The 21,854-nt window shown below is 42.5% G+C and overlaps 2 protein-coding genes across 2 annotated transcripts; both read right to left on the reverse strand.

Moving 5' to 3' along the window:
• Nucleotides 1-8,501: 8,501 nt before the first annotated feature.
• LOC115246928 (uncharacterized protein DDB_G0290301-like) lies at nucleotides 8,502-11,097 on the reverse strand. The gene is made up of 9 exons (XM_029826897.1): nucleotides 10,859-11,097; nucleotides 10,599-10,661; nucleotides 10,247-10,287; nucleotides 9,896-10,110; nucleotides 9,670-9,793; nucleotides 9,344-9,519; nucleotides 9,118-9,241; nucleotides 8,782-8,963; nucleotides 8,502-8,618 (listed from the first exon to the last, which is right to left on the reverse strand). Exons 1-9 carry the CDS (start codon nucleotides 11,024-11,026, stop codon nucleotides 8,536-8,538), a joined length of 1,176 nt encoding a protein of 391 aa, XP_029682757.1. The 5' UTR covers nucleotides 11,027-11,097; the 3' UTR covers nucleotides 8,502-8,535.
• Nucleotides 11,098-11,732: 635 nt separating this feature from the next.
• LOC115246924 (zinc finger protein Dzip1-like) lies at nucleotides 11,733-12,953 on the reverse strand. The gene is made up of 3 exons (XM_029826881.1): nucleotides 12,246-12,953; nucleotides 12,027-12,111; nucleotides 11,733-11,952 (listed from the first exon to the last, which is right to left on the reverse strand). Exons 1-3 carry the CDS (start codon nucleotides 12,714-12,716, stop codon nucleotides 11,768-11,770), a joined length of 741 nt encoding a protein of 246 aa, XP_029682741.1. The 5' UTR covers nucleotides 12,717-12,953; the 3' UTR covers nucleotides 11,733-11,767.
• Nucleotides 12,954-21,854: the final 8,901 nt, after the last annotated feature.

Below are 21,854 nucleotides of genomic sequence, written 5' to 3' on the forward strand. Positions count from 1 at the left end.
TCCAAATGGAGCAAATCAATCACTCAATCAATCAATATTTATACAGCATCTGTTACAATCTAAATTGTCTCTAGGTGCTTTACAGTATCCAAGGGCCTGACCCCCAACAAGCAACAGTGGCATGCAAAAAATCCCCTTTAACAGGAAGAAACCTTGAGCAGGACCTGTCTGTCTGTCTGTCTGTCTGTCTGTCATTTAGCAATTTATCATTTAGCAATTTTAATCAGTTTTGGGTCAAGTTGTGGTAAAAGCCACAAGTTTTAGAAGTTCTCTTCAGATTAACAAACATAGATGTGACCAATTATTAAAAGTCATTTGGAAAACAGTGGAGTTTTTTTTACACATAGACACATGAAGAGAAGAAAAATGAATTGTAGTCGTAGCTGAAAATTCATTTTTACATTTGTGTGTTGGAGAAAGAAATGAGAAACACAAAAGTGTGCACTTGTAAAGGCTGAGCATCATTCCCAAAAACTAATTATAATCATGTATCTGTGAAATTTCCCTGTTCTCCACATTCTCCCACCATAACCAGTTCCAAAGCTTTGCGATAACCCTGATAACACCACACATCCTACAAAACCTTCTGTCGGATACTTAGCCTGCTATTAAACATGCTCGTATAGGGCGGAGCTGGAAAATGGCTCCTAAACGTATAGTTGGAAACTATTTCGTTACAAACTATCCATGAATATAATTTCTTTACACATTTCAAAAGGCCTACCGCAGAACAAATGTAGTCAATCTGCTGATGCAATAAAGCTGATTGTTGTTGGTTGTAAACTAAACATATTTATATTACATATATGGTTGATAAAAGAGGATAATGGGCTTTCATATCAAAGAGATTAAACATAAAGGATATTAAAGAAATTGTTTGTCTGTCTGTCTGTATTTCATTTCGCAATTTTAATCAATTTTGGGCCAAGTTGTGGTAAAAGCCACAAGTTTTAGAAGTTCTCTTCAGATTAACAAACATAGATGTGACCAATTATTAAAAGTCATTTGGAAAACAGTGGAGTTTTTTTACACATAGACACATGAAGAGAAGAAAAATGAATTGTAGTCGTAGCTGAAAACTCATTTTTACATTTGTGTGTTGGAGAAAGAAATGAGAAACACAAAAGTGTGCACTTGTAAAGGCTGAGCATCATTCCCAAAAACTAATTATAATCATGTATCTGTGAAATTTCCCTGTTCTCCACATTCTCCCACCATAACCAGTCCCAAAGCTTTGCGATAACCCTGATAACACCACACATCCTACAAAACCTTCTGTCGGATACTTAGCCTGCTATTAAACATGCTCGTATAGGGCGGAGCTGGAAAATGGCTCCTAAACGTACAGTTGGAAACTATTTCGTTCCAAACTATCCATAAATATAATTTCTTTACACATTTCAAAAGGCCTACCGCAGAACAAATGTAGTCAATCTGCTGATGCAATAAAGCTGATTGTTGTTGGTTGTAAACTAAACATATTTATATTACATATATGGTTGATAAAAGAGGATAATGGGCTTTCATATCAAAGAGATTAAACATAAAGGATATTAAAGAAATTGTCTGTCTGTCTGTCTGTCTGTCTGTATTTCATTTCGCAATTTTAATCAATTTTGGGCCAAGTTGTGGTAAAAGCCACAAGTTTTAGAAGTTCTCTTCAGATTAAAGATCTGAACACGGTAACCAATCATAAAGGATGATAATGGGCTTTTATCATTAAAGAGATTAAACATGAAGATATTAAAGAAATTAAAGACAATCTGAACATGGTAACCAATCATGAATGAAACAATCTATTACATTCTATTTTCAGAAACCCACAAACCTAGAAGGCGCAAATCAATCAACCAAGCATCTGCTACAATCTAAATCTTCTCTAGGTGCTTTACAGAAGAATCCCAGGGCCTGACCCTCAACAAGCATGGAAAAACATGCCCATAAATGGCAGAGCTGGGAAATGGCTCCTAAACGTAAACTTTGAAACTATCTTGTTTTATGACCGTGCTTATAAGTAGAGCAGTTGCGTTTATTTGGGGGACACGAGGGTGACGTGTGTCCTCAAAAACAAACAAACCAGTATGAACCCAGCAGCTCTGGGACGTCAAGCGTTCCTTCCAACCTATTTGATTCAGTCTCTAGCTGTTTTTTTTGGTCTGCTCATCCTCACGTAAAAACAGTCAGCAGAAGGGCGATTGTGGGAGAAGCAGCCTTCATCCTTCATCTCAGCTTTATTCTCCCTCTCGTGCGTTCCTCTTGAGTTTGTCTTGTTTTCCACTCCTCCTGACATGTAATGCAGTACAATATTCTAATAAACTGTATAGCTTTATATGGAACACACAACAAAACTTTACAAGGCTTCCCCTGCTTATTTACAGTCAGCTTGTTGTCAGTCTCCAGTTCACTTCCCTCTGACTCACTGGTCAATTGAGGACAGCAGGACAATATCCATATGTCCTCCTCCTGCTCACTGGCGTCTCCTCCAGTTTCAGACTCCTCACTTGAACTGGATGTTGAGACAAAAGGGTATCTGAGGTGTTGGAGAAAGTTTTTAAGATCAGTCACACTGAAGAGTTTCAGCAAAAATATTTTGAGACAATCAATAGTATAACTGATGGAGGACGACGAGAAAGAGTCTAGTTCAAAACTGAATCCTCTTTCATGGCATTGACTCACCTTGGTTGGGCTGTGGACATCTTGTTGGGGCTTACAGGCAAAGGCCTGGTGGCCGGAGCTATTCCCAAGGGACCGGACCGGGGTGCAGCCCGAAATGGCGACATATGCCCAACTTCCTGTAGGCTCCCCACCCACAGGAAGATCCATGAGGGGAAGGTATCATGCTGTTGTTTGTGTCTATGGGCCAAACAGAAGCACAGACATCCAGCCTTGTTGGAGTCCCTAGGAGGGGGGGTGGTTAAAAGTGCTCTGACTGGGGATCCCATCCTTCTACTGGGGGACTTCAACACCCATGTGGGCAAAGACAGTGACACTTGAAGTGGCGTAATTGGGAGGAACGGCCTCTCCGACCTGAAACCGAGTAGTGTTTTGTTATTGGACTTCTGTGTTCATCATAGTTTGTCCATAACAAACACCGTGTTCATGCAAAACGGTGTCCATTCGTGCACATTTGGACACTTGGCTGAGGAGAGGGGCTGCACTGTCAACCACTCACAAACTAGTGGTGAGTTGGATTCACTGGCAAGGGAGAAGACTAAACAGGCCCGGTAGACCCAAATGTAATGTGAGGAGTTGTTGAGAACATCTGGCTGAGCCCTCTACCAGGGAGATCTTCAACTCCCACATTCAGAAGAGCTTCACGCATATCCCAAGGGAGGCTGGGGACATCGAGTCGGAGTGGACCATGTTCCCTCCCTCCATTGCTGATGCAGCAGCATCAAGCTGTTGACGCAAGGTCTCTGGTGCCAGTTGTCGCGGCGGGCCACAAACATGGTGGTGGACATTGGAAGTAAGGGACTCTGTCAACCTTAAGAAGGAGTTCTATCTGGCCATCTTGCCCCATACACCTCCCCAAACAGCAGGCCAAGCAGGTTGCAGCTCGGGCTGTCCAGGAGGCAAACACTTGTGTCTGGGAGGAGTTCAGGGAAGCCATGGAGAAAGACTATGGGTCAGGCGAGAAAAGATTCTGGCAAACCATTCGGCGCCTTAGGAGGGGGAAGCAGTGCTCTGCTAATTTTGATAGTGCAGACGGGGACCTTCTGACCTCAACTGGGGATATTGCCGGACGGTGGAAGGAATATTTCGAGGAGCTCCTCACTGTCCTGGCTGGCACGCCTCTGCAACATCGCATGGCATTTGGGGACAGTGCCACTTGGGTGGTGGTACCTCCTTTTAAAAAGGGCAACCGGAGGGTGTGTTCCAACTATAGCAGGATCACACTCTTCAGCATGCCTGGCAAGGTCTACGCCAGAGCACCGGAGTTGAGAATTCGACCGATAGTTGAACACTGGATTTCATAGAAATGATGTGGTTTTGGTCCTTTCTGTGGAACACTGGGCCAACTCTATATCCCCTGCAGGGTGCTTGAGGGTTTATGGGAGTTTGTCCTGTGGTATATTTTCTTCTGGTGGTAATCGAGAGGTGTTGATGAGGAAGGAATCTTCGCAGACACATACTTGGTTATAAGAGATGTTTATTGGAGAGAACAGTCAGGTATCAATCAGACACCGCAGCTTGCCCGAGGGAGTTTTTGCAGGTGAAATGGTGAAGATCTCCAAAGTGCTTACTTCGATAACCCCTTCTTATATAGTCAGGTAAACACATTCTTCTCCGATGACCTCATAACACAGTATAGCCAACCAAATGGAATAGAGTCCAGTTATTATCAAAAATGGAAGCAAGGCATCATGGTACACATCCTCATGTGAAGAACAATGAGGAGCCTATGGACCCCAGTATCACCTCTTATCAGCTTCTCTTACGGGAAAGAAACAAGATATCCATCACAAACATGAAAAGAACAAGGGTCGCAGGACACCTGTAAAACATATCTTGAGATGGCGTCAAGCTGGCTGAAAAACAAGTTGTGGCTTTACAAAGGTCAAGGCCTGCAGAGAATAGAGGCATAGACTTCAGATACTACATAACACCCCCCCCCCCCGAAATTGCGCAAAGTAAAGTTTTATTGAAGTTGATGGTGACCAATAAAGTAGGATAATTTGATGCACATGAGCAAAAGATTGATTGGGTAGGAGTAATTCATATATGAAAATTCAGTGGACTGTGAGAGCAAGTCTCTGATGGTCCCTCTGTCTATGGTGACCACCTATGGTACTCCAAGCAAATTTTGCAAAAAGGTTATATTCAGGGAGAGTTTGGCAAACACAAATGAGACACTCAGAAACAAAATCAAAAAACTGTCCATGGTCAAGCTGGTCGACCCATTGGACCTTACCTCGGAACTTTCCCTGCCTAAGTACTCATCTCCCTATTCACCAAAAACCTGAGTTTTCATAACATCTGCCTACTGATGAAATCACCCAAATAACTTTATTGACAAAAACCGTGTGTGTGTGTGTGTGTGTGTGTGTGTGTGTATGTGTTAAACACATCAAACTGCAGTTTTTTGAACTTGTACTTCGTAGTCCCCTGATGAAGGATCTTCAGGTGATTCACATCTTCAGTTGTTCCACATCTTCATTCAGTGTCCTCCAGCATCTTTCAATGTTCATTTTGAGTGAGTCCATTCAAACATAGTTGTCACCCCAACGTAGATCCCCAACTACTGTCCTGGAAACAGATCTGGCAGTATCCTTGCAAACAAAATATTGGTTTCATTAAGAGGAATACAGTACAAACATATCAGAGCATGAGTATCATATCTCAATCGAATATACTGCATATTTATCAACCATCTTGTCAGAAATGTCCTCATCTGAATCAACCAAAGCTTTATCACTTAAGCGCGGCATCTGGGTCTGATTGCCAGGCATCACCACACCAATCCAATGCAATATCAACACCTTGGCACAGGTCAATGACAAAGTGCAAAAACAAACTATCACACTACGACTGCACCGAGAACCTGAAACAACACAGCTCCCATTGGATGTAACCTAGATGCAATCTAAAGCCATGTCATCTTTCAACAACGTAAGTCTGTGACTCCTCTGAGCATTGGAAAGATGTTCAAAGCCTCTTATGGTTTCATTAGTGATATTGTCAATATTTTCGGCAAGAAATACAACAACATACCACGGAAAACCAACCGATACCCCATTTTTCTCCTAGATTTTTCTCCAATGGATAGATTCAAGATTGTGAAATTGTGCAAGTTCTCTCATTCTCCTAGCACCCGAGGCAGCAGTAAAATTGCTGGTAGAATTGGTGTCATCTGAAGGCGGGGTTGTACCACTGGTGCCACTTTGTTCTGAGCCTAGACACAATGCGACAAGTGATACTATGTTGGCGAACCTTTGACCTGGACAGCAGTTCCGGAACAACGCACAACTTCAAATGGACCTTGACGACACTCGTCAAACCACTTCCTCCGGAACACCTTTACAAATACCTTATCTTGTGGTTTCACTGTGGTGCTCGTCGAGCCTCTGTTGCGCCTCTTCCTGCTGCTGCCTTTCACAAACATATGTGGGTATTCTTTTATGAAGAATAGCCAAATAGTTAACTTAGGCATGCATTTCATACTCAAGAAGTTCCAGACTTGGGCCTTTGCCACTTGTGCGCCAAGGAGTTGGCATTCGTCTGCCTGTTGCTAGTTCATGTTCAGGAACCCACAAACTCAAATGGAGCAAATCAATCAATCAATCAATCAATCAATCAATCAGTCTTTATATAGCATCTGTTCCAATCTAAATCGTCTCTAGGTGCTTTACAGAATCCCAGGGCCTGACCCTCAACAAGCAACAGTGCCATGGAAAAACATGCCCATATAGGGCAGAGCTGGGAAATGGCTCCTAAACTTAAACTTGGAAACTAGCTTGTTTTTTGACCGTGCTTATAAGTAGAGTAGTTGCATTTATTTGGGGGACACGAGGGTGATGTGTGTACTCAAAAACAAACCAGTATGAACCCAGCAGCTCTGACACATCATGCGTTCCTTCAAACCTACTTGATTCAGTCTCTAGCTGTTTTTTTTGTCTGCTCATCCTCACGTAAAAACAGTCAGCAGAAGGGCGCTTGTGGGAGGAGCAGCCTTCATCTCAGCTTTATTCTCCCTCTCGCCCGTTCCTATTCATTGTCCAACATCCCGAATTCCTCTTCTTAATCATCTGAATCAGACTCACCGACCGGTTCCGCTTCAGCGTTGATTTTGTGAAAGCTGGTACAATACATGAAGACGGTATTATAGCCCATGCGTCTACAATCCACCCGCATATGGTGGCATAACTTGCCCGCCGCTGCCTCATAGATGTGGCTGGGCGCCCTTATCTTGTCGCGGCAGTAGGTGCGGAAGATGGCCGCCCTCTCCTGGTAATCCGCGGGCAGCCGCTGCGCAACAGTTTTCCTCGCGCGTAGGGAGAGATGCCGCCGCCTCATAAAGCGAAAACACTAAGATTGCTCGATTGCCATTTTCAGCCACATATTCGATGGCCTGCAGTTTAAAGTAAGCCTCATTCATATAGGTCTCGCTTGACCGGCGCCATTTTAAGGGATCCTTACGCGTAGGTGTCGCTAATCGATTGGCGGAGCGTTTACCGTAGTGCACCTACCAAAGGCACACAGCAGACACAAGGCGCTCCATATTAAAAGGCGCACCGTCGATTTTTGAGAAAATCTCAGTGTTTTAGGTGCGCCTTATGGTCGTAAAAAAACGGTAGTTACTCTTCCACAACACTTAAGCCACAGTGAAACATGGGGTCCTCATTAATACAAATATTTGGACACACACACACACACAGAGGGTTGTGCTTGTTTTCAAGATTCAAGATATACTTTATAAACCCCCATAGGGAAATTGAATTGTAATAGCAGCATAGACATGAAGGAATGTAACTATAGTGTATAGACAAATAGCAGCAGGTGTATTTACAAAGTATAGAAATAAAATACAAATAAGGTTAGAATGTAGGCATAGAGATAAAAACAATAAATTATAAGCATATTTACATACATATAGAATAATTCTTAGAAGCTGCTTCTCAGTTTGTCCACTGTGTTATGGAGCGGGTGGGAGGGATTGTCCAGGATTTATTCCCATCCACTTGCACATCCTAATCAACACAGTCAACCTTCAAAGTTCATCCATACAAAGTGAATCTATGAGATCGCGCATGTTTCAGTTGCTAAAATTGCGTCAACATTCAATTACATTTATTTGATCAAACATCACATAAATATTGCTCACTATACATTTCCATCAACATGACTGCTGGCAGCTTTTCCTGCATGGCTCTTTCTTTATGTCTTCATTGTTATTTTACTTTTTAGGGCGGAACCACGGATACTTGTTCACAGTAGTCTTCTGCTCTAGCTGGCTGGCTGCTGGCTGGCTGCTGGCTGCTGATCTTTTAATACATATATTCTTGCTCTTCTGCTGCTTTTGCTGGGTCTAGAAAAGATGGACAGAGCTGTGAAAGGTGGGCCTGGATTTTCTTATTTGTTTCTTATTATTAGTTTATTAATTATTATTGAAACAGCTTTGAGTTTTTTTCTTCAAATTAAAAAGATAAAGGAGGCCTTGAGTTACATGAGCTTGTGGCCATTTTTTGAGCTATTGTGAGTTTTAGGGGACCAATTTTTCAAAAACTTAAAATTCGAAAATCTAAGATTTAAAGTCGGTCATCTGTTGAGTTTCCGGTGACACCAACAAAGGCCTTACCTTTTGTCCCCCAAACTCACCTTGTTGGTCTGCTGTTGACTCTGTCTGCCCTCAACCGGTTTCTCCGATTTTACTTCATTCTGTTCTTTTTTTCCCGTTTTTCCCTTGAATTTCTTTTTTAAATTTTTGAATATGTTCCTGGAGGGAAATAAGCAGGAATTTAAAACCATTTAAAACTTATCATTTAGGTGGAAATAATAAATAGAAAATCATTTGTTTTTCCAGAAATCTGACATTTCTTACAGGAAAGAAAATTTCTTTGGAGCTTCTGTAGATGTCGTCGCCTCTGGTTGTGCTTTAGCAGAACGTCCAGCAGACGAAACTAGAAACGATTGTGTTGGGTTTTCTTATACTGTGCAGTATTTTACAATTTAATATCCTGATAATAACGTCTACACAAATCAAATATGCTTCACTGCAATGACATGTAATACAGTACAATATTCTAATAAACTGTATAGCTTTATATGGAACACACAACGAACCTTTACCAGGTTCCCCCTTCTTATTAACATCCAGCTTGTTGTGAGTCTCCTGTTCACTTCCCCCTGAGTCACTGGGTAGCCAAGGACGGATGGACCATATCCGCATGACCTCCTGCTGCTGACTGGTGTCTCCTCCAGTTTCAGATTCTTCATCTGAACTGATTATTGAGTAAGAAGGGTATCTGTGGTGTTGGAGAGACAGTTTTTAAGATCAGTTACACTGAAGAGTTTCAGCAAAAATATTTAAAGAGAGACGATCAATAGTCTAACATTGATGGGGGACGACAAGAAAGAGTCGAGTTCAAAACTGAATTTTCTTCCATGGAATTGACTTACTTTGGTTTGGCTCTGGGCGTCTTGTCCGGTTCTGCCGGCTGGTCCAGGAGTTCACTGACTGGTGCTACAGGCTTTACCTGGATGTCTTTAGAGGGCAGCCTAAGCTGAGATCTCCCTGGCATCTCTGAACACATAAAGTGACCATTTTAACACCATCACCAATAGTTCATCACAATGATTTGCATGTTTAAATTAGATTGGGAGGTGGACAGTGAGTGACCTTTACCAGGTTTCTCCTTCTTATTTCCAGTCAGCTTCTTGTCAGTCTGCAGTTCATTTCTCTCAGACTGCCTGGGTAGCTGAGGATGGCGGGACAATTTCCGCTTGTCCTCCTCCTGCTCACTGGTGTCTCCTCCAGTTTCAGATTCTTCTCCTGAACTGGATGTTGAGACAGAAGGGTATCTGAGGTGTTGGAGAAACAGTTTTTAAGATCAGTCACACTGAAGAGCTTCAGCAAAAACATTTAGAGACGATCAATAGTCTCACATTGATGGAGGACGACAAGAAAGAGTCTAGTTCTAAATTAAATTTTCTTCCATGGCATTGACTTACTTTGGTTTGGCTGTGGACATCTTGTCCAGTTCTGCCGGCTGCTCCAGGAGTTTGCTGACTGGTGCTGCAGGCTTTACCTGGATGACTTTAGAGGGCAGCCTGAACTGAGATCTCGCTGGCATCTCTGAACACATAAAGTGACCATTTTAACACAATCACCAATAGTTCATCACAATGATTTGCATGTTTAAATTAGGGTGGGAGGTGGACAGTGAGTGACCTTTACCAGGTTTCTCCTTCTTATTTCCAGTCAGCTTCTTGTCAGTCTGCAGTTCATTTCTCTCAGACTGACTGGGTAGCTGAGGACGGTGGGACAATTTCCGCATGTCCTCACTGGGTCTCTGGAATGTGTCACACTCCTGCTTTTGTAACTGCCATTTTCGTATTTTAGTCTCCTCCTGTTCACTGGACGTTTCGTCACTTGAGGAGTCATCAACAAATCTGAGGAGTTGCCAGATTAAATCAGTTAAATTCAAAGCCATGCAAAGCTGCTCATGAAGGTGTGACTATTTAAAGAGAGGAGAAGTATATTTTGATCTCCTTAATCACATTCATCACACTATCAAATTTTCCTTACATCTTGGAGCTCTGGGTTGGAGTGGGCATGGAGACCTTCCCCTGTGAAATGACAGATCATTTTAATGTTTGCATGAAGTTGTACCTCAATCCAAAGCGTTAAGGCCAGAGAGTCAGGGAACCGTCACTCTGAGGCTGAGACATTCATTTTTTTTTTTTAAAAACTTGCCGAGCTCGAACGAATTTAAGTCTAGAATTTCCCCATTTGTGTTTTTCACCATACATCCATGGTGAAAATGCTCATTAACGTGCGCTGCACATTCTGGGGGATCATGTGTTATTTCACTTCCTCTCTCAACCTAATTATGCAGCCTGTGTCAGAGTGGCAGCCGGTGTGAATCTGACGTCCTTACCGTCTGCTTCCGGCTTTTGTTCTGCTCCCTCCTGTTTTTCTTCTGCACCCTGTGGTCCTGTTTCTGCACACACACACACATACATGCACACACACACAGAGACATTGGAACGGAGTCTGCTTAAGAGATCACAAACTAGGATCTGTTTCAATCAGGCCTCATTTTGAGCAGAAGGTTTAAGAATATCTCTATAAAGACCAGGTGAACATCTGGACCATTATTAGAACATCTGTAGGGACCAATTGAGTGTCACTGTTCACCTCATTCACATCCTTCAGGGTGCTGTTCTCTGACTCCAGCGTGAGGTTCTCCTGTTGCAGCTTCAGGATCTGTGCCTGGAGCATTGTAGTTTCCTGCCGGAATTCTTCCTTTACATTTTGAGATTCCACTTTTTCCTGCTGCTGTTTTAGGATCTCTGCCTGGAACATCGTAGTTTCCTGCCAGAGTTCTTCCTTTATGTTTTGAAATTCCACTTTTTCCTCCTGCAGCCTCAGGATCTGTGCCTGGAGCATCGTGTTTTGCTGCTGGATTTCGTCTTTTCCATTTTGGAACTCCACTTTCTCGTGCTGCAGCTTTAGGATCTCTGCCTGGAGCATCGTGTTTTGCTGCTGGAGTTCGTCCTTTCCATTTGGAACTCCACTTTCTCGTGCTGCAGCTTTAGGATCTCTGCCTGGAGCATCGTGGTTTGCTGCTGGAGTTCCTCCTTTCCATTTTGAAATTCCACTTTTTCCTGCTGCAGCCTCAGGATCTCTTCCTGGAGCATCGTGGTTTGCTGCTGGAGTTCCTCCTTTCCATTTTGCAATTCCACTTTCTCCTCCTGCAGCCTCAGGACCATTGCCCGGAGAATCGTGGTTTCCTCTTGGAGTTCCTCCTTTCCATTTTGGAACTCCACTTTCTCCTCCTCCAGATTCAGGATCACTGCCTGGAACATCATGACTTGCTGCTGGCGTTCCTCCTTTTCATTTTGCAACTCCTGCTGCAGCCTCCCGCTCTTTGTCTGCTCTTCAAGCTTCTCGTGCTGCAGACGGAGGTTCTCCGCCTTCAGCCTCAGGTTCTCGGCCTCCACCTGCATCGCTGACTTCTCCAGCTTCAGTTTTTCCTTCTCGTAGTGCAGCTCCAGCTTTTCCTGCTGCTCCTGGTTGTCAAAGGAGACAATGACATTCTGTTTTTCACCACATGGATTTACAGAAATGGTTTTGTCTGGACATCTGCCCAAACATTTCAGTCACATCACAAACCCAACAGCAGTGTGGTTCTTCTACCTTTGCTGCTTGGGCCAGCTGCATCCTCAGACTGTTGATCTCCAGTTTCAGACTCTCGATCTCAGAATTCTTCTGATCAATTTTAACCATTACTGGAAAGATGTAAAAAACAAGGTTTTTAGAGTCCACACCAGTGGAACATGAATGTCACGTGTGAAGTATTTACAGTTCTGGCACTGTTCCGGGTGACGCCGCAGCATGTGTTTCTGAAGGAAGAAGGCATTCAGGTAGTTCTTCTCACAGTGTCCACACTGAAAGTAAAGACAACAGAGCCAATATTTAACTTTTTTTTGTTTTTTTCGAAAACCAGACCTTTTGACTGACTTTTGTTAAAACAATGGTTTTAATATTCCTCGGGAGCGAGGCTTTAACATCTGAACGCTACCTGGATGCCGTTGTTGATGTTTGTTGCAAACAGAGATTGTTGCTTTTTAATAATAGTTCTCCTGGACTTCAGCTCAGAGACCATCCCCTTCATCTTCTCCTCCTGTTCCTTATTCTTGTCCTTAAGCTTTTGGCACTCTTCCTCACTGGATTTCAGCTTATCCTCTGTGTTTTGCAAGCCAGAAATGAGTTTTTCCTGGCAATGATGCAGCCACTCCAGTGACAACTGAGCCAGCCGAAAGAGTTTGACTAATGTCGGGTCTGCGGGGGACATGCACTGCGGACACCGCACAGTCTCCAAGCTGCAGTAGGTGACATCACTGATGTATTCCTGAAGGGCATCGATATCTACCGTCCTCACCAGTAGATCAATGTTCAGAACATTGATCCGTCGCCAGTCCACATTTCTCTTGTGTGAGCTAAACTTGAAGCCAAGATTGTGATGGTCTCCTTTTTGGAATGCCATTGTCATGGAGTGTATCTTCTGTGGATAGGACACATGAATAAAGTGAAGCGACTGAATGATAAAAAGTGACTTCCCAATTCAAAAGACCTTAAACTCCCACAAAATAAGAGACAAGAGAAAACCCTGGAAGTGATGCTGCAGCAGAAATGTTGGCCAATCAACCTTCTGTCGGATACTTAGCCTGCTATTAAACATGCCCGTATACGGCGGAGCTGGGAAATGGCTCCTAAACGTACAGTTGGAAACTATTTCGTTACAAACTATCCATAAATATAATTTCTTTACACATTTCAAAAGGCCTACCGCAGAACAAATGTAGTCAATCTGCTGATGCAATAAAGCTGATTGTTGTTGGTTGTAAACTAAACATATTTATATTACATATATGGTTGATAAAAGAGGATAATGTGCTTTCATATCAAAGAGATTAAACATAAAGGATATTAAAGAAATTGTCTGTCTGTCTGTCTGTCATTTAGCAATTTTAATCAGTTTTGGGCCAAGTTGTGGTAAAAGCCACAAGTTTTAGAAGTTCTCTTCAGATTAACAAACATATATGTGACCAATTATTAAAAGTCATTTGGAAAACAGTGGAGATTTTTTTACACATAGACACATGAAGAGAAGAAAAATGAATTGTAGTCGTAGTTGAAAACTCATTTTTACATTTGTGTGTTGGAGAAAGAAATGAGAAACACAAAAGTGTTCACTTGTAAAGGCTGAGCATCATTCGTAAAAACGAATTATAATCCTGTATCTGTGAAATTTCCCTGTTCTCCACATTCTCCCACCATAACCAGTCCCAAAGCTTTGCGATAACCCTGATAACACCACGCATACTGCAAAACCGTCTGTGGGATAATTAGCCTGCTATTAAACATGCTCGTAGAGGGCGAAGCTGGGAATTGGCTCCTAAACATACAGTTGGAAACTATCTTGTTACAAACTATCCATAAATATAATTTCTTTATACATTTCAAAAGGCCTACCGCAGAACAAATGTAGTCAATCTGCTGATGCAATAAAGCTGATTGTTGTTGGTTGTAAACTAAACATATTTATATTACATATATGGTTGATAAAAGAGGATAATGTGCTTTCATATCAAAGAGATTAAACATAAAGGATATTAAAGAAATTGTCTGTCTGTCTGTCTGTCTGTCATTTAGCAATTTTAATCAGTTTTGGTTGAAGTTCTCTTCAGATTAAAGATCTGAACACGGTAACCAATCATGAATGAACAATCTATTGAATTCAATTTTCAGGAACCCACAAATCCAAATGGAGCAAATCAATCACTCAATCACTCAATATTTATACAGCATCTGTTACAATCTAAATTGTCTCTAGGTGCTTTACAGTATCCAAGGGCCTGACCCCCAACAAGCAACAGTGGCATGCAAAAAATCCCCTTTAACAGGAAGAAACCTTGAGCAGGACCTGTCTGTCTGTCTGTCTGTCATTTAGCAATTTATCATTTAGCAATTTTAATCAGTTTTGGGTCAAGTTGTGGTAAAAGCCACAAGTTTTAGAAGTTCTCTTCAGATTAACAAACATAGATGTGACCAATTATTAAAAGTCATTTGGAAAACAGTGGAGTTTTTTTTACACATAGACACATGAAGAGAAGAAAAATGAATTGTAGTCGTAGCTGAAAATTCATTTTTACATTTGTGTGTTGGAGAAAGAAATGAGAAACACAAAAGTGTGCACTTGTAAAGGCTGAGCATCATTCCCAAAAACTAATTATAATCATGTATCTGTGAAATTTCCCTGTTCTCCACATTCTCCCACCATAACCAGTTCCAAAGCTTTGCGATAACCCTGATAACACCACACATCCTACAAAACCTTCTGTCGGATACTTAGCCTGCTATTAAACATGCTCGTATAGGGCGGAGCTGGAAAATGGCTCCTAAACGTATAGTTGGAAACTATTTCGTTACAAACTATCCATGAATATAATTTCTTTACACATTTCAAAAGGCCTACCGCAGAACAAATGTAGTCAATCTGCTGATGCAATAAAGCTGATTGTTGTTGGTTGTAAACTAAACATATTTATATTACATATATGGTTGATAAAAGAGGATAATGGGCTTTCATATCAAAGAGATTAAACATAAAGGATATTAAAGAAATTGTTTGTCTGTCTGTCTGTATTTCATTTCGCAATTTTAATCAATTTTGGGCCAAGTTGTGGTAAAAGCCACAAGTTTTAGAAGTTCTCTTCAGATTAACAAACATAGATGTGACCAATTATTAAAAGTCATTTGGAAAACAGTGGAGTTTTTTTTACACATAGACACATGAAGAGAAGAAAAATGAATTGTAGTCGTAGCTGAAAACTCATTTTTACATTTGTGTGTTGGAGAAAGAAATGAGAAACACAAAAGTGTGCACTTGTAAAGGCTGAGCATCATTCCCAAAAACTAATTATAATCATGTATCTGTGAAATTTCCCTGTTCTCCACATTCTCCCACCATAACCAGTTCCAAAGCTTTGCGATAACCCTGATAACACCACACATCCTACAAAACCTTCTGTCGGATACTTAGCCTGCTATTAAACATGCTCGTATAGGGCGGAGCTGGAAAATGGCTCCTAAACGTACAGTTGGAAACTATTTCGTTACAAACTATCCATGAATATAATTTCTTTATACATTTCAAAAGGCCTACCGCAGAACAAATGTAGTCAATCTGCTGATGCAATAAAGCTGATTGTTGTTGGTTGTAAACTAAACATATTTATATTACATATATGGTTGATAAAAGAGGATAATGGGCTTTCATATCAAAGAGATTAAACATAAAGGATATTAAAGAAATTGTCTGTCTGTCTGTCTGTATTTCATTTCGCAATTTTAATCAATTTTGGGCCAAGTTGTGGTAAAAGCCACAAGTTTTAGAAGTTCTCTTCAGATTAACAAACATAGATGTGACCAATTATTAAAAGTCATTTGGAAAACAGTGGAGTTTTTTTTTACACATAGACACATGAAGAGAAGAAAAATGAATTGTAGTCGTAGCTGAAAATTCATTTTTACATTTGTGTGTTGGAGAAAGAAATGAGAAACACAAAAGTGTGCACTTGTAAAGGCTGAGCATCATTCCCAAAAACTAATTATAATGATGTATCTGTGAAATTTCCCTGTTCTCCACATTCTCCCACCATAACCAGTCCCAAAGCTTTGCGATAACCCTGATAACACCACACATCCTACAAAACCTTCTGTCGGATACTTAGCCTGCTATTAAACATGCTCGTATAGGGCGGAGCTGGAAAATGGCTCCTAAACGTACAGTTGGAAACTATTTCGTTCCAAACTATCCATAAATATAATTTCTTTACACATTTCAAAAGGCCTACCGCAGAACAAATGTAGTCAATCTGCTGATGCAATAAAGCTGATTGTTGTTGGTTGTAAACTAAACATATTTATATTACATATATGGTTGATAAAAGAGGATAATGGGCTTTCATATCAAAGAGATTAAACATAAAGGATATTAAAGAAATTGTCTGTCTGTCTGTCTGTCTGTCTGTCTGTCTGTATTTCATTTCGCAATTTTAATCAATTTTGGGCCAAGTTGTGGTAAAAGCCACACGTTTTAGAAGTTCTCTTCAGATTAAAGATCTGAACACGGTAACCAATCATAAAAGATGATAATGGGCTTCTATCATTAAAGAGATTAAACATAAAGATATTAAAGAAATTAAAGACAATCTGAACATGGTAACCAATCATGAATGAAACAATCTATTACATTCTATTTTCAGAAACCCACAAACCTAGAAGGCGCAAATCAATCAACCAAGCATCTGCTACAATCTAAATCTTCTCTAGGTGCTTTACAGAAGAATCCCAGGGCCTGACCCTCAACAAGCAAAAGTGCCATGGAAAAACATGCCCATAAATGGCAGAGCTGGGAAATGGCTCCTAAACGTAAACTTTGAAACTATCTTGTTTTATGACCGTGCTTATAAGTAGAGCAGTTGCGTTTATTTGGGGGACACGAGGGTGACGTGTGTCCTCAAAAACAAACAAACCAGTATGAACCCAGCAGCTCTGGGACGTCAAGCGTTCCTTCCAACCTATTTGATTCAGTCTCTAGCTGTTTTTTTTGGTCTGCTCATCCTCACGTAAAAACAGTCAGCAGAAGGGCGATTGTGGGAGAAGCAGCCTTCATCCTTCATCTCAGCTTTATTCTCCCTCTCGTGCGTTCCTCTTGAGTTTGTCTTGTTTTCCACTCCTCCTGACATGTAATGCAGTACAATATTCTAATAAACTGTATAGCTTTATATGGAACACACAACAAAACTTTACAAGGGTTCCCCTGCTTATTTACAGTCAGCTTGTTGTCAGTCTCCAGTTCACTTCCCTCTGACTCACTGGTCAATTGAGGACAGCAGGACAATATCCATATGTCCTCCTCCTGCTCACTGGCGTCTCCTCCAGTTTCAGACTCCTCACTTGAACTGGATGTTGAGACAAAAGGGTATCTGAGGTGTTGGAGAAAGTTTTTAAGATCAGTCACACTGAAGAGTTTCAGCAAAAATATTTTGAGACAATCAATAGTATAACTGATGGAGGACGACGAGAAAGAGTCTAGTTCAAAACTGAATCCTCTTTCATGGCATTGACTCACCTTGGTTGGGCTGTGGACATCTTGTTGGGGCTTACAGGCAAAGGCCTGGTGGCCGGAGCTATTCCCAAGGGACCGGACTGGGGTGCAGCCCGAAATGGCGACATATGCCCAACTTCCTGTAGGCTCCCCACCCACAGGAAGATCCATGAGGGGAAGGTATCATGCTGTTGTTTGTGTCTATGGGCCAAACAGAAGCACAGACATCCAGCCTTGTTGGAGTCCCTAGGAGGGGGGGGGTGGTTAAAAGTGCTCTGACTGGGGATCCCATCCTTCTACTGGGGGACTTCAACACCCATGTGGGCAAAGACAGTGACACTTGAAGTGGCGTAATTGGGAGGAACGGCCTCTCCGACCTGAAACCGAGTAGTGTTTTGTTATTGGACTTCTGTGTTCATCATAGTTTGTCCATAACAAAGACCGTGTTCATGCAAAACGGTGTCCATTCGTGCACATTTGGACACTTGGCTGAGGAGAGGGGCTGCACTGTCAACCACTCACAAACTAGTGGTGAGTTGGATTCACTGGCAAGGGAGAAGACTAAACAGGCCCGGTAGACCCAAATGTAATGTGAGGAGTTGTTGAGAACATCTGGCTGAGCCCTCTACCAGGGAGATCTTCAACTCCCACATTCAGAAGAGCTTCACGCATATCCCAAGGGAGGCTGGGGACATCGAGTCGGAGTGGACCATGTTCCCTCCCTCCATTGCTGATGCAGCAGCATCAAGCTGTTGACGCAAGGTCTCTGGTGCCAGTTGTCGCGGCGGGCCACAAACATGGTGGTGGACATTGGAAGTAAGGGACTCTGTCAACCTTAAGAAGGAGTTCTATCTGGCCATCTTGCCCCATACACCTCCCCAAACAGCAGGCCAAGCAGGTTGCAGCTCGGGCTGTCCAGGAGGCAAACACTTGTGTCTGGGAGGAGTTCAGGGAAGCCATGGAGAAAGACTATGGGTCAGGCGAGAAAAGATTCTGGCAAACCATTCGGCGCCTTAGGAGGGGGAAGCAGTGCTCTGCTAATTTTTGATAGTGCAGACGGGGACCTTCTGACCTCAACTGGGGATATTGCCGGACGGTGGAAGGAATATTTCGAGGAGCTCCTCACTGTCCTGGCTGGCACACCTCTACAACATCGCATGGCATTTGGGGACAGTGCCACTTGGGTGGTGGTACCTCCTTTTAAAAAGGGCAACCGGAGGGTGTGTTCCAACTATAGCAGGATCACACTCTTCAGCGTGCCTGGCAAGGTCTACGCCAGAGCACCGGAGTTGAGAATTCGACCGATAGTTGAACACTGGATTTCATAGAAATGATGTGGTTTTGGTCCTTTCTGTGGAACACTGGGCCAACTCTATATCCCCTGCAGGGTGCTTGAGGGTTTATGGGAGTTTGTCCTGTGGTATATTTTCTTCTGGTGGTAATCGAGAGGTGTTGATGAGGAAGGAATCTTCGCAGACACATACTTGGTTATAAGAGATGTTTATTGGAGAGAACAGTCAGGTATCAATCAGACACCGCAGCTTGCCCGAGGGAGTTTTTGCAGGTGAAATGGTGAAGATCTCCAAAGTGCTTACTTCGATAACCCCTTCTTATATAGTCAGGTAAACACATTCTTCTCCGATGACCTCATAACACAGTATAGCCAACCAAATGGAATAGAGTCCAGTTATTATCAAAAATGGAAGCAAGGCATCATGGTACACATCCTCATGTGAAGAACAATGAGGAGCCTATGGACCCCAGTATCACCTCTTATCAGCTTCTCTTACGGGAAAGAAACAAGATATCCATCACAAACATGAAAAGAACAAGGGTCGCAGGACACCTGTAAAACATATCTTGAGATGGCGTCAAGCTGGCTGAAAAACAAGTTGTGGCTTTACAAAGGTCAAGGCCTGCAGAGAATAGAGGCATAGACTTCAGATACTACATAACACCCCCCCCCCCCCCCCCCCCCGAAATTGCGCAAAGTAAAGTTTTATTGAAGTTGATGGTGACCAATAAAGTAGGATAATTTGATGCACATGAGCAAAAGATTGATTGGGTAGGAGTAATTCATATATGAAAATTCAGTGGACTGTGAGAGCAAGTCTCTGATGGTCCCTCTGTCTATGGTGACCACCTATGGTACTCCAAGCAAATTTTGCAAAAAGGTTATATTCAGGGAGAGTTTGGCAAACACAAATGAGACACTCAGAAACAAAATCAAAAAACTGTCCATGGTCAAGCTGGTCGACCCATTGGACCTTACCTCGGAACTTTCCCTGCCTAAGTACTCATCTCCCTATTCACCAAAAACCTGAGTTTTCATAACATCTGCCTACTGATGAAATCACCCAAATAACTTTATTGACAAAAACCGTGTGTGTGTGTGTGTGTGTGTGTGCGTGTGTGTATGTGTTAAACACATCAAACTGCAGTTTTTTGAACTTGTACTTCGTAGTCCCCTGATGAAGGATCTTCAGGTGATTCACATCTTCAGTTGTTCCACATCTTCATTCAGTGTCCTCCAGCATCTTTCACTGTTCATTTTGAGTGAGTCCATTCAAACATAGTTGTCACCCCAACGTAGATCCCCAACTACTGTCCTGGAAACAGATCTGGCAGTATCCTTGCAAACAAAATATTGGTTTCATTAAGAGGAATACAGTACAAACATATCAGAGCATGAGTATCATATCTCAATCGAATATACTGCATATTTATCAACCATCTTGTCAGAAATGTCCTCATCTGAATCAACCAAAGCTTTATCACTTAAGCGCGGCATCTGGGTCTGATTGCCAGGCATCACCACACCAATCCAATGCAATATCAACACCTTGGCACAGGTCAATGACAAAGTGCAAAAACAAACTATCACACTACGACTGCACCGAGAACCTGAAACAACACAGCTCCCATTGGATGTAACCTAGATGCAATCTAAAGCCATGTCATCTTTCAACAACGTAAGTCTGTGACTCCTCTGAGCATTGGAAAGATGTTCAAAGCCTCTTATGGTTTCATTAGTGATATTGTCAATATTTTCGGCAAGAAATACAACAACATACCACGGAAACCAACCGATACCCCATTTTTTCTCCTAGATTTTTCTCCAATGGATAGATTCAAGATTGTGAAATTGTGCAAGTTCTCTCATTCTCCTAGCACCCGAGGCAGCAGTAAAATTGCTGGTAGAATTGGTGTCATCTGAAGGCGGGGTTGTACCACTGGTGCCACTTTGTTCTGAGCCTAGACACAATGCGACAAGTGATACTATGTTGGCGAACCTTTGACCTGGACAGCAGTTCCGGAACAACGCACAACTTCAAATGGACCTTGACGACACTCGTCAAACCACTTCCTCCGGAACACCTTTACAAATACCTTATCTTGTGGTTTCACTGTGGTGCTCGTCGAGCCTCTGTTGCGCCTCTTCCTGCTGCTGCCTTTCACAAACATATGTGGGTATTCTTTTATGAAGAATAGCCAAATAGTTAACTTAGGCATGCATTTCATACTCAAGAAGTTCCAGACTTGGGCCTTTGCCACTTGTGCGCCAAGGAGTTGGCATTCGTCTGCCTGTTGCTAGTTCATGTTCAGGAACCCACAAACTCAAATGGAGCAAATCAATCAATCAATCAATCAGTCTTTATATAGCATCTGTTCCAATCTAAATCGTCTCTAGGTGCTTTACAGAATCCCAGGGCCTGACCCTCAACAAGCAACAGTGCCATGGAAAAACATGCCCATATAGGGCAGAGCTGGGAAATGGCTCCTAAACTTAAACTTGGAAACTAGCTTGTTTTTTGACCGTGCTTATAAGTAGAGTAGTTGCATTTATTTGGGGGACACGAGGGTGATGTGTGTACTCAAAAACAAACCAGTATGAACCCAGCAGCTCTGACACATCATGCGTTCCTTCAAACCTACTTGATTCAGTCTCTAGCTGTTTTTTTTGTCTGCTCATCCTCACGTAAAAACAGTCAGCAGAAGGGCGCTTGTGGGAGGAGCAGCCTTCATCTCAGCTTTATTCTCCCTCTCGCCCGTTCCTATTCATTGTCCAACATCCCGAATTCCTCTTCTTAATCATCTGAATCAGACTCACCGACCGGTTCCGCTTCAGCGTTGATTTTGTGAAAGCTGGTACAATACATGAAGACGGTATTATAGCCCATGCGTCTACAATCCACCCGCATATGGTGGCATAACTTGCCCGCCGCTGCCTCATAGATGTGGCTGGGCGCCCTTATCTTGTCGCGGCAGTAGGTGCGGAAGATGGCCGCCCTCTCCTGGTAATCCGCGGGCAGCCGCTGCGCAACAGTTTTCCTCGCGCGTAGGGAGAGATGCCGCCGCCTCATAAAGCGAAAACACTAAGATTGCTCGATTGCCATTTTCAGCCACATATTCGATGGCCTGCAGTTTAAAGTAAGCCTCATTCATATAGGTCTCGCTTGACCGGCGCCATTTTAAGGGATCCTTACGCGTAGGTGTCGCTAATCGATTGGCGGA

Source organism: Takifugu rubripes, chromosome 19 (assembly GCF_901000725.2).
Source record: "Takifugu rubripes chromosome 19, fTakRub1.2, whole genome shotgun sequence".
In the NCBI taxonomy this organism is placed as follows: domain Eukaryota; kingdom Metazoa; phylum Chordata; class Actinopteri; order Tetraodontiformes; family Tetraodontidae; genus Takifugu; species Takifugu rubripes.